At 48.1% G+C, this 13,074-nt stretch overlaps 1 protein-coding gene across 2 annotated transcripts in view; it reads right to left on the minus strand.

Moving 5' to 3' along the window:
- Positions 1 to 3,416: 3,416 nt before the first annotated feature.
- MYH10 (myosin heavy chain 10) overlaps positions 3,417 to 13,074 on the minus strand; it is a 137,408-nt gene continuing 127,750 nt past the window's right edge. For both annotated transcript variants that reach the window (XM_068531572.1, XM_068531573.1), the window contains 7 exons: positions 10,625 to 10,753; positions 10,173 to 10,261; positions 9,127 to 9,250; positions 8,848 to 9,056; positions 7,425 to 7,533; positions 5,869 to 6,041; positions 3,417 to 5,068 (listed from right to left, as the gene is read on the minus strand). In XM_068531572.1, the coding sequence (XP_068387673.1) occupies positions 4,924 to 5,068; positions 5,869 to 6,041; positions 7,425 to 7,533; positions 8,848 to 9,056; positions 9,127 to 9,250; positions 10,173 to 10,261; positions 10,625 to 10,753 (978 nt within the window). In that variant the 3' untranslated portion in view covers positions 3,417 to 4,923. The remainder of the gene's footprint in view (positions 5,069 to 5,868; positions 6,042 to 7,424; positions 7,534 to 8,847; positions 9,057 to 9,126; positions 9,251 to 10,172; positions 10,262 to 10,624; positions 10,754 to 13,074) is intronic.

Here is a 13,074-nt window from a genome sequence, read left to right on the forward strand (position 1 = left end):
TTTGACTGCCCACCCTCCCCAGCAAATCCTGCTGTCACCTAGAATTTAGGGGACTAGGTACACTTTTACATATTGGTGTCACTGAATTATCCTCTGTACGTCTTGACTCAGTCTAACAGTGTGATAAGCTGTAACGGCTCTTCATCTATGGTAGTAAGAACAAACAAAATCAGTCTCAATAGTACTAATATAAATGTCTGATGGCAGGGGAATGGAGTGGTTGGGATGACTTACCAGCTGAACAAAAGACCACGGAGCCACTGAAACATAAGTGTGCAGTCGTGCTAATCCGTGGGAATGGAAATGATCAATGAGAAGAGGATACAAAATAGATGAACATGCAATTGCAGCTTTATAAAAAAAAATCAAGTGAAATGAAAAGATGGAAATAGTTTACTGTTTGTGGGTTCTAAATTTTCCTGTAAAGTTGCTAAAATTTTTTAAAAATTGAAGTAACATGACTGATTTTCTTTCACTGCCCCAGTTGGCCTGAAGACTTGTGCTGAGTAGTTCTGAGAGTTGACCAAGTAGCACAAAGCAGGGGGCTCCCTGACCTGCCAGATGACCGGGCTGAGTCATACTTGGGGAAATTTTAAAATGCAGATTCCCCCAGGTTCCACCCCAGCACCGGCCTAGTGAGGAGAGTTCTGTATTTCATGGACTCTCAAACGCCAGCAATTATAAGACACACCTTTATTTTGTAAACCAGTAAGAAAAATGTGCCAACTGGAACTATGAAAACGCCTATCGTTTAGACTTTGTATTTATTGAAAGTCTAAAAGACTTCTTTATGCAGATTTTCATCATATCACACTTAATTCATACACAAAAAGGAAAATGTGAGAGATACTCCTAAAACTTCATTGTGATTCCGACGTTCTGAACTACATTTTGACCCAGAGTTGTCCTTGTCCGTGTTTTCCCAAGCAATGTCATCCTCTGCGCTGCGGTGAGCACTGGTGATGCAGTACTTCTGAAAAGCATATTCTTCTGCTGGCCCCAGAATCTTACTCTAAGCTGCTGATACTCATTCTACAAGATCTGACGCTGGGCTTTATTGACCTTACCAGGAGTCAGGCAATGACACCCACATGACAACTGCCACCTCCTGAAGGTGATTATGAGATGCGTGAGCTTACACGTGTGAGAACAGGAGCATCTTAGCTTCTGTGCAGTATGGTCCTTTGAAGGAGCCAGCGCTCTGCTTGGATGTCTCAGTCAGACCCAGTGCTTAATAGTCTGATTACGTCACGTTACATCTTGAATAAGGCTTCGTGACATCCAGTTAGCGGGGATGGATTCCGTTATTGGGCTACTTTGAAAAAAATAAACAGACCTCACTGCTGTAATGCATCAAACACGAATTTGTAGTCTTGGTGTTAGGGGTGAAGGACGTGTTCATACTTTGTGCATATGGTACATAGGCACTGTAATTACAGTTAGTGTTGTCTTTGGAGACTGGCGTCATGTCAGAATACCTTTATAGTGTTTCATATTCGATTTCTGAAAAGAATTGTATGATTTGCTAGATTCCCAAATGACAGGTGGCTACACAAGGAAGCAGACTGCCTGGTTGGTCCTGACCGTGCACAGGACGTAGCATTCTTGCCAATGCTCAGCATTTGGGAAAGCTCTTAGTGAAGATCTTGTCCCTCCCAGAGCGACTGGGAAGCTTTTGTGGATGGGGACTCGCCTCGGGTCTCAGCCACGGGCTTCACCCAGGCCGGCCTGAACTAGGGGGAGAGGAGCCATTGTCTCCACTTTCTAAAGATTCCAGCCTATGGCCTGTTGTGACTTGATTTTTTTTTTTTTAAGGGGCGGGGCAGGAAGTGGTGGTTCCTAGCGTCTGACAACTGTGAGCTCTTTTCTTCCGCAGTCTTGACAGACATGTCTACTGTCATAGCAACGTTGGCGTCAGGAGGAAGGGGCCATGGGTCAGTGATACCCAGAGCCATAGGGAGGGCCGGTTGTAAGAAATCGGTCTTCCAGCTCATTTCATCTTCATTGAGGTTTCCAGGGATGGGGAAGATTGGTGACAGAAGGAAATGTGATAGGGCACTAGTCTTTCTGATGTCAGAATACCCAGGACGGTCAGGCTAGGAACAGATGTGTTATCCGTACCAAAGTAATTTAAAAGAATCTCCTAGAATGTCTGCATTAAAAAGAGCAGCAACTATGGTGTGGCAAGGGCAGACAGAGCATTTAAAGTGTACGTGACAGAGTTAAAACCCCAGCAGAGCTCATCTAAACTTCATTTCCACAAAAGGCTAAGGCTTTCCCACGTCTTGCCTGAGCCCTTCCTCACGATGGACCATACACCTGTGGGGTGGGAGCTGGCCCGTTGCTTTGTCTTTGACACTCAGAGCCCGGCTCCCATCAGCTGTCTTCCTTGTGCTTTACGTGCCCGGCGAATGTTTCACGAACTGCCTTAGGCTATGATGGTGGCGGTCTGTTTAGTGAAGAAAGGTCCTTTCTAGTTAGCATCTTTTTGGAATCAGGGATTGGAATCTGTTCATGTAGATTATATGTTTCTCCTGATAGGCTGAGTAGTTGGGAAACAGTGTGACATTAACACCAGTTAAACCAGCCAGCAGGGAAGGATTCTTTTTGAGAAAAACAAGCCTCTGAATTCCACAAACTCCTGGACTGAGATATTGAATGCAGGGGTGAGAACACACCTGAGACACGGTAAGTGCAAATCACCTTTTTTTCCTATGGTAGTGACACAGGAGAAAGGGAGCACTTTTGCCCGTTTTTCACATCCCCACAACTGCCGAGCAGCCTTAGGAATATAGTTCAGACCACCAGCCTAACCTGAGCATATCATGGAAACCCCCCCCCCCAGCATTCTCTACATGATTGTGTTCCCCTAGTATTTCTCTCCAGCCTGTCCTAACTGGCTCACAGCTGCCCTTGGATCTCATCGCTGAATCCTCCCAAAAGCATTTTTAATGTGCATCCTGCCTGAAAATGTAGTCTGAAACGTCTTGGACCTCTTAATCCAGTAATGAGCTTCATTGGTTGGTGGCTGGAAACCCTCCTCAAGGCTTCATCCTGCAGCCCTGGATTGCTCCCTTCTCCATTAACAGTTGGGGCTCCAGCTCCAGCAGCCCTTTCCTTCCTGATGCGGCTACACACGGAGGCCATCGGTGAGAACAGGATCTGTCGCCAAGACTGCCCAGAGAATTAGCCTGTCATCCGACAGTTTCTGCGAGTGCAGTGCCCTCAGAAAAAGCAGCCTGGCTGTCAGCATTTAAAGTCTCTGTAGCTTCCAACCTCCGATCAGACCACAGGTGGGAAATCGAGAACAGAAGGTGAGAAAACAGATTTCACATTCACATGATTATTCTTGTTTATTGAGGTCTGTTTATTCTCAACGGGTGCTTTTTCCTCCAAGTAAATAGAGCAGGCGTAAATATCTATAATGAATAAATTTATTGTCTTACAAAAATCATTGTCTAGAAATATGGGAATACAAGAAAAGATATTTGCAGTCAGGTGTCTGGTGGTCAACAGCCAGTACAATTCATAAAGGGGGAAAATCAAAGATTCCAAACCCACATGACAAATTCTTCCTAACAGATGTTAAAGCTTTTAACCCAAAAGGTTTGTGTTTTCAAGCATGTTGCAGAGGATCAAGGATTTATAATTAACACTGATTCATTGTCACTGAATGTTTATAATACCACTTTGACTAGAGAGGTACATGATATATGAAGCAGTCAAAACTTAATACATTAGATTGTTACAGAGGCAAATAATATATTTAACATTGTCTTAGTACTGTAGTGTCTAAGGCACTTTCTGTAATGTCAGTTTGATTAACTATCAACCAAAAACAGAATGCTAAGTGTTCACTGTAACACTGTCCCAAGGGGGAGGGGAAAGGAGAAATGAAAAAGGAGTCACATCCACTGGCATGTCAACATTCAGGCAGGTGGCATCTGTTCTCGAGGTTCTGTCAACCTCACCAACAAACTTGGAGCAAGTCTCGGACACAAAACCAATATTCCCATTTTGGGCTCAAAGCAGCGGCTGAATTTGCAAGGTCAGCATGAGAGCCTGGCTGGCGAGGGAGGGTATGCCCCGAGCTTCTGCTCAGGGGCCTGCAGCTGCTCGCTCCAGAAGCGAGGAGCACACTGGGGAAGCCGGGGCCTCAGGAGGCCATCCTGAAGTCACTGTGATGGCTGGCCCCGGGGCCTCGGCTGGGTGGTGGCCACCGTTCTTCCTATGCACAGACTGGGCCGAGGACAGTTCACGTGAAGAGATACGGGCACACCACGACTCGAGGGAGGTGGGCATGGCCACCCCACACGGATGCCGCTTCCCCCCATCCAACCCACCCCTCCTAATCTCTCCAAGGCCCCTTTCACAGTTTGCTCACTGAAATAGTGTTGATCATTATTTGAAGGAAATGAGAGCTACAAGTGCAGTTTAGGTTCCACGACGTTCTAAAAGAGACTTGACGTGGCTGAGGAGGCAGGGGCCACATGAACACAGAACTAAGGTAGCTGTCCGTACGACAGAGCATGCAGAGCGACTGGGCAGCAACCCCGGGGCTGCCCCAGCGACCGGCAACGGGGTCTAGAGTTTGTTTGAAAAAGGGTTCTCTTCTTAACATGTATTATAAAATGGTCTCTTGATGGATATATGGAAAATAGACGCAATGATGAGACGATCTGTTTAATATGTGTAGGTTTTGTGTATATATATATATATATATATAAAAAGGGGAGCAATTGTACCTAAATCTGAAGCAGGAGACAGTTGTGTAGGCTGCAAGTCCTTAAGACACAGTTGATCTCTCAGGAAGGAGTCGTGCAGTTCGCCAGTCCCCCAGATCTGCGGGGGGGCCCCCGAGGCCGGGGCGCTGGGTGACTTCCTGCGTGTCCCTCGGTATCGCCTCCCCCGGCTTCCTTGGATCTACTCAGACTGGGGTGGCTGCGTCTCATTGACGTCACTGGTCTTACTTTCTGTGTCGTCATCCGACAGCTCCAGGGAAGCGCCCTCGATGTGCAGCTGGCGCCGGCCAGATCGGCTGGCGGAGAAGCTGATGGGGCCTCCTCGCCTGGAGAGCACAGAAAACGTGTGGGCACGACCGCAACAGCACGTGGCTGGCAAGTCGTTCGACCACCTGACGACTCAACTTCCAGCCCTCCCTCAAGACGCACCAGCTGGGGGGGTGGGCAGCTCAGGAACGGCTCCGCGCTTTCCCACCTCGCCCACACCCGCCTGCGGAACATCATCCGGGTAGGGCCCCGGAGCGCTGGCGGGGTGGGGGCGCTGGACTCAGCTCCCCGCTCTGTGATGGACACAGTGAGGAACGCGCCACCTGCTCACCACGGGCCAGCCTCTCCCCAAAGGGTGGAGAGTAAATGCTCTATCTAGGCTTTGTGGGCCACCTAAGGTCGCTGTGGCACATTCTTATCTGTTTTGTCTTTTTACAGCCTTTATAAATGTGAACACCATTCTTAGCTCCCTGGCTGTACAGGAGAGCAGGGCACAGACAGGATCTGGCCCATAGGCCACGGTTTGCCAACACCTGTGCTAAGCTGTCCTTCTGGGGGAGGAGGTGTAGCCTTGGCTCCCCGTGTTCTGCCCTCACCCGGGACGTGGACAGCAGACACCTGGGCTGGCTCTGAAGCCTCGAGCCGTGTATTCGCACAGCCCGCCAGTAAACGCGGAGCAAATGAGTGGGCCTGTTGCTCCTCCATCCTCGAGGACTACTGACGGACAGGGATCCTGAACGGGTAAACAGGCAAGAACGAAGAGCTGGACAGGAGCCTGAGAAACCACTGCACCCGGAGCCCACGGACGCAGCTGTTTGCAGGCTCTGCGTGTGACCTCACGGAGGCCCGGGGCGCTCACCTCAGCCGGTTCTTCAGCGTGCTGACCTCGCGGCTCAGGCCCTCATTGGCCTCGGTGGCGTCATCCAGTTCCCGCTGGAGTTTGCGCCGAGACGCGTTGGCACGTGTAGCTTCTTCCTCTGCTTCCTCCAGCTGCCGTTTGAGCTGCTTCATCCTGGCGTTGGCCTTCTCCATCTCGGGGAAGTCACACGAACCAAGTCACACCAAACCGGTGAATCCAAATCCGGCATCGCTGCATCCTGAGTGTGTCACCACGGGCCCCTGCCCTGCCAGCCACGCGAGTGCACCCACACACAAACGGCGGGCATATACACGTGCGAGTGCGCTGACACGCGAGACTGGGGCCTGGCCCAAGGCCTGTTGACCAACCAGCCTGCCGTTCTCAGCAAAACCATGTCTATGCAGCAAATTATGCTAAAGCAAACTTAAAAAAACCCTTAAAACCCGCTTTTCATCCCTGAGTTTTCTGCAGAAAAATGACAGTTTAGTATCTTCACACGAGTGCCCTATGGGATTGTGAAAGGGAAGGGCTAGTCCCGCAAGACGCAGAACAGCCAACAGCGTGGACAGTCTCCAACCCCAGGAAATGCTCCATTCATCTTACACCTCTTTGCAACACGGGTGTGTCGACGTTCTGTTCGATTCAAGTACAAAGCCACTCTGGAAGACCTGACACGAGAACTCAGCCTGCCCACTGGATCCCTCACTCCTGAGCCACAGAGACTGGCCAGCGCCCTGCGGGTCCAGCTCACACCCACCCAGAGCTGCCCTCGGTGTTGCCAGGCCCTGAGCGTGGGGGTGAGAAGGGAAGGCCAGGCTGGGTGCCCGACTGGAGCAGGGGAGGAGGATCTGGGCCAAAGGCAGTGGATCCTCAGCTCCACCCACGGCAGCAAGTCTCAGAGAGGACCGAGCACCAGAGGAGGACACAGCCCCCACCCAGGTTTTAGCCAGTGCAGACCTGACCACAGTCCGAAGCCCTATCAGCACGTGCCCTTGGCACTGAGAAAACAGATGCCTGGACGCAGACAAGGAGGACCACTCGGGTCCCACGTGCAGTACATTTGCTTTCTCTTCCCTTTCCATTCAACATCTCCTGTATCCACCCCTCCATCCGGCCAATATTCAGTGACTGCCAGCTGTGCCCAGAACTATTCTAGGCATTCAAGAGATGACAGTGGGTGGAACAGGCAGAAATCTCTGCACTCCTGTAGCGTCCATTCTAGTGGAGGAAGCAGGATGACTTTAAGGTCAGTCCAGGCCTCGCACTTCAAAGCTTCCTGACGTACTCTCGCCCACCCCTTCCCTGTATCTGGGGCACTTGGGGGGACTCATGGGGCAGGGCCAGGTCCTAATCACCTCTGTATCCCCCAGCACCTGGGAGTGAGTGGCAGGAACAAGGAACAGCACATGTTTGTTGAAACGTTAGAATTGAGAGTTTCAAATAGCTCTTCCTCGTTCAGCTAGTCAAATGATAACACGGCTGGTTTTGCATCCGTCTCCTTGCTACAGCATTTAGAGTGGAAGACGTGTTCCTCCTACCCCGCCTTCTCCCCTTACCTGTTCTTTATACTGATCGGCATGGCGGCGTTCATCCTCAACCTGCATGAAGATTTCCTTCAGCTTCTTCTCGGTACGACGGACTAGTTTGTTGGCGGCTGCTCTTTCCCTATGAAAATGAAAATGATCAACACGTTAGTTTTCCCAATTCCTGAAATGAATATTTTTTTTAAGTCCTTTTCTCTGGAAGATGGCATATGTTAGAGTGCTTTCCGGGACCTCTGTATCATCGTGATCAATGTGGCCCAGAAACTTTTCCCTTCGGGTCAAACTATGGATTACCTTTAATGTATTCTAATGCTGACAGGTAGAAAAACTGCATTATTCCTTCACACACAGATGTTAATCACTTTATTTAGTGATCTACCAAAGATCAAATGTTACATACAAGCTACCTGTCACTTATTTGAGTGTAGAGTTTTTGAAGACAAAAACCTTAGTTGGTTCCTCTAATCCCCTAACTTTTCAGCCTGGAAAACAAAACAGAGACTCAATATATTAGGCGAGTGTCTCAATTTAAAACTTACTGGCTACGTACGAAGATGCTAGAGCAGCTGACACTGAAACAACGCCCCCATCCCTCCACGCTTCACGTAGGAGTCAAAGCACCATGTTTCTAGACAGGCCTCCACTGTCCCACATGAAGCAGAGGTAGCTTATTTGGAGGACTCCACTGAAAACAGAAAAAGTTCTTTTGTTCCTCCACAAATGTTATGCAAAAAGGATAGTGATGGAGTCAGCTGAAAGGGCGAGTCATGTTAATTACAACCAACGGCAAACAAACCCTTAACTGTTAAGAGTTGAGTGCAGGGGGTAAGTCTGGGATGCCGGTTGGAGAGGATGTCAGGCTCTGAGCACAGACCCTGCATTTCTGGGCCCCAAGCTCCCCGACAGGAGGGTGAGCGGAAGGGCTGCTCTAGTTCTGGCAGTCTGTGATTGTATTCTAATAGATTTGTAAATGCCTGCCAAAAGCTGTATTGTGCAACTCCTCGTAAATTTTCAGAACAGTTTAGGACAACAGAATGGAAACTGTTGTTGAGCAGTCCCTTCCTCAGGGAGAAAAAAAAAAGCTTGTCTTTTTGTCATATTGCATTTCTTCTCTGCCAACAAATTGTAGCATTTCACGTGATGCCACCAACTCGGGCGATCGTCTTTGGGTATAGATGTAAACTATGGCACCAGGAAGTCACGGGGCACAGGGTGATGGGAAGAGCTGACAGGTGAGTCCAGCGTACCCTGAGGGCTCACACCACCTTCTCTCTGGTTACATGTGTTCTTGTCATTCTTCCCCTGCCAAGGGAGCTCCCATGGGACAAGGGGCATGTCTGTGTCATCTCCGACTCACAGGCTAAACCTGGACCTGGTCTGTAGCAGAGACGCTGTGAAAACCTTTCTTTGGTTTACGGCAGCAAAAACCTCTTACTTGGCCTCCTGCTCAAGCTGCTCCTCCAACTGCCCAATCTTGGCTTCCAGGGCCGAGATGGTGGCCTTGAACTTGGACTTGACAGCGCCCTCCAGCTCCTGCAGCTTGGCCTTCAGCTCCTTGTTCTGCCGCTCCAGCTGCTGGCGCGCATTGTCGCTCTTCTGGGCGGCGCTGCGCTCGGCCGCCAGCTCTGCGTTCAGCGTGTCCACCTGGAGAGGAGATGGGTCAGTCATGCGGGGGACGGCGCAGCCCTTCCTGGGGCGGCCGCCGCGTGCCCACCTGCAGCGTGGTCTTGCGGAAGCGGTCGTTGAGCAACTCCATGTTGCTCTGCTCCTCTTCAAGCTCCTCCTCCAGCTGCGCTATCCGTGCCTCCAGACGCCGCTTCTCATCCAGCAGCGCAGACCTGCCAGGCGAGGAGGCGACAGCTCAGAGCCGGTCTCGACGACACGGGAAACTCCCAAGAGGGCGCCTCCACCCACCCTGCTGCTAGAAGCCGAGCAGCATTCTTGACTTTTCCCTTTCCTCTGTTCCCACCCCAATCCGCCATGCCTAGCTGGTTACGCTTCCAAACACACCACCCACTGCTCTCCATCCCCAGGCCTACCACCCAGGCCAGGCCCATCAGCTCTCGTCTGGACCGCTGTGTAGCCTTCCCGCTGACCGCCCTGCTGCCTTCCCTTCTCCAGCTCTTCTCGGCAGCCAGTGTCAGCTTTAAAAGTGCAAAACATCCTGGCATTCCCTAGCTTTTCTAGTGCACCGAGATCAAATGCCAGGTCCAAATGATGGCGTGCTAGAAAATGACCATGATGAATACTCAGTACAGTAATTAAATGGAGAAAGCAACCTCTTAATTGGGGGGAAAAAAAAAAAAAAAAAGGACTTTGAATGAAAAATGCATCCAGGGTAAGGTAAGTCTAAGGAATGTGCTTGTCAAAACCTAATGAATCTGAAAGTGAGGACTTGCATTGCAAGGCTGGGCACCCTATGGAAACCAGGTTGGTTCTGAATGTCTTTCCTGCACACCTGTGTGGGCATGACTGGCACAGGGAGGTGTGACCTGCCGGGGTCATGCAGCCGGCCAGGGGCCGTGGCAGCCCAGAGGCTCAGCATCTCGTGCTCATCTTTCCAGACTTGGAACAGATGAGCAAACCAACTACTGACTCCTGGATGCCAGACGACCCCCATGGCTGTCTCAGTGCCATGGGCATGCCCCAGGGGAATGGGCCAGCGCCCACGAGGACGGGGGGGGGGGGGGGGGGGGGGGCGCGCGGCCACCACCGATTGTGAGATGCCCGCCCCGTCCCACCTGCTGCAAGGACACTCACTTGCCAGAGGCGCTGTTGGCGATCTCATCCGCCAGCTCATCTCTCTCCTGCTCGGCGTGTCGGCGGGCTCGCTCAGATGAGGCAAGTTCCTGAATAAGTTGAGACCGTGATTGAAGCTCTGGCTGTTAACAGTTTCCTCAAGTGTGAAATCCGACACTGCCTGTAGCTGCTGCCACCTTGCTCAAGGCGCTAAGTGTGCCTCCAATTGCAGTCAGATTTGAGAAATCACCCATCAACTTCTCTGACGTTAGCCAGGTAGAACGGTGTATCAAAGTATGACCACTTTGTCTGCCCAACTGAAGCAGTAAGATGGTCCAGTACCATATTAAACGTGGATAGTGAAATTACACTAGGCTACAAAGATACTAAAATATATTTATCTGGTCTTAAGAGAAATTTCAAGGGCAGATATATTTTTTTAAACAAATGGATGAATAAGTAAACAAACAAACCTCCTGCAGTTGAAGGATTTCTGCTTCCAGACTCTTCAGTTTCTTTTCACTCTCTTTGGACTGAGCAAAAATCTCATCCCGGGATGCACGAGCTTCTTCTAATTCACGTTGGTAGTCCTTCATCTGAGCCTAAGATTAAATAGGAAGAAAGTTTTAGGGTAATGTCCATTCTTAGTTTTTAAACATATATTTTTCTCCAGATTATAATATATGCATTTATTGTAAATATAAAAGTATGTGGAAGTGACAGAAATAAGACAAGAAAACATTCAGGCCAATATCCCTTATGAATACAGATGTAAAAATCCTCAACAAAATAGTAACCAACTGAATCCATCAACATATTAAAAGAATTATACATTGTGTATATTTATATACCATTATACCCCACCATCCAAGTGGGATTTATCTGAGGAATGCAATGTTGATTTGATATCCCAAAATGAATTAACGTAACTGTATGGTCATCTCAATAAATGCAGAAGAAGCATTTGACAAAATCTAATACCTTTTCAATATAAAAACACTCAATAAACTGAAGGAAACTCTGATAAAGGGCATCAGTGAAAAACTAACAAACAGCTGATATCATACTTAATGGTCAAAGACTGAATGCCTTTCTCTAAGATAAGCAATGAGACAGGGATGCCTGACCTCGCCCCTTCTGTGTAGCATTGTAATGGAGATCCTAGGCAAAGCAGTTAGGCCAAGACAAAGAAAGAAGAGACATTCAGATTGGAATAGAAGAAATAAAACTAGCTCAATCTGCAGACGATATAACCTTATATATTGAAAATCTTAAGGAATCCACCAAAAAACGATTAGAACTAATAAACGAGTTCAGTGAGGCTGCAGCATACAGGATCGATATATATAGTCAGCTCTCCGTATCTGTTGAGTTCCACATCTGTGGATTCAACCAGCAGTGGATCAAAAATATTCAGGGGAAAAAAATTCTCAGAAAGTTCCTAAAAGCAAAACTTGAATTTGCCACATGGGCAGCTATTTATATATCGTTCACCTTGTATTAGGTAGTATTATAAGTAATCTAGGGACGATTTAAAGTATACAAGAGGATATGCATAGGTTATATGCAAATAATACACCATTTTAGCAGGGTACTTAGGATGGGAAGGAGAGACCTTTTTTTCTTTTCCCCCCCTTATTTTGGCTGTGCTGTACGGCATGTGGGATCTTAGTTCCCTGACCAGGGATCAAACCTGTGCCCCCTGCAGTGGAAGCGCGGATGCCAGGGAAGTCCCAATACACCATTTTACATCAGGGACTTGAGCATCTGAGGATTTTGGTATCCATGGAGTAGGGGGGTCCTGGAACCAATCCCCCTCGGATACCAAAGGACAACTGTACAAAAATCAATTAATATTTCTATATGCTAACTATAAACATTCTAAATATTAACAAAGCAATTACACTTAGTGTCAAAAAGGATAAAATTTAGCTAAAGTATAAGACTTGTACACCAGAAACTATAAAATAAAGCATTGTTAAAAAAAAGAATAGCGAAATAAATGGAATGAGAGGCAGAAATTGACAAGTTGATCCTAAATGGAATTGCAAGGAACCCAGAATACAGTCATGAAAAAGAAGAACAATGTTGGAGAAGTCAACAGAGCTACAGAGCTACAGTAATCAAGACTGTGTGGTACTGGTGGAAGGACAGACATAGAGATCAATGGAATAGAACTGAGAGTCCAGAAATAAACACAAGTCTCTGGTCAGCTGATTTTTGACAAGACTGCCAAGACAATTCAAGGGGGGAAAGACTAGTCTTCTTAACAAATGGTGCTGGGACAACTGGATATCCATCTCCGAAAGAATGAAATTGGGTTCATGTATCAAACCATATAACAAAACTTAACTCAAAATGGATTTAGAAAAAGAGCTAAAAATATAAAACTCTTAGGAGAAAACATAGGACTGAATCTTCAGGACCTTGGATTAGGCAGTGGTTTCACAGACGTAACAAAAACAGAAGAAACAAAAGATAAATTGGACTCCATCAAAATTAACTTTTGTGCTGTAAACAATACCTTTGAGGGAGTGAATAGATAATCTAGACAATGAAAGAAAATATTTGGAAACTGTGTATCTCCTAGGAAACATCCAGAATATATACAGAAATGTTACAACTCAATTACTGAAGACAACTCAAAAGCTTAGCAGAGGACTGAAAGACATTTTTTCCCACATATGATATTGGCTAATAAGCACATGTAAAGCTTTTCAACATCATTTGTCATTAGGGAAATGCAAATCAAAACCACAATGAGGGACTTTTACTGGTGGTGCAGTGCTTAAGAATCCACCTGCTAGGGCAGGGGACACGGGTTCGAGCCCTGGTCCGGGAAGACCCCACATGCTGCGGAGCAACTAAGCCCATGTGCCCCAGCTACCGAGCTTGCGCTCTAGAGCCCGCGAGCCACAACTAC

Source organism: Eschrichtius robustus, chromosome 20 (assembly GCF_028021215.1).
Source record: "Eschrichtius robustus isolate mEscRob2 chromosome 20, mEscRob2.pri, whole genome shotgun sequence".
Lineage (NCBI taxonomy): Eukaryota > Metazoa > Chordata > Mammalia > Artiodactyla > Eschrichtiidae > Eschrichtius > Eschrichtius robustus.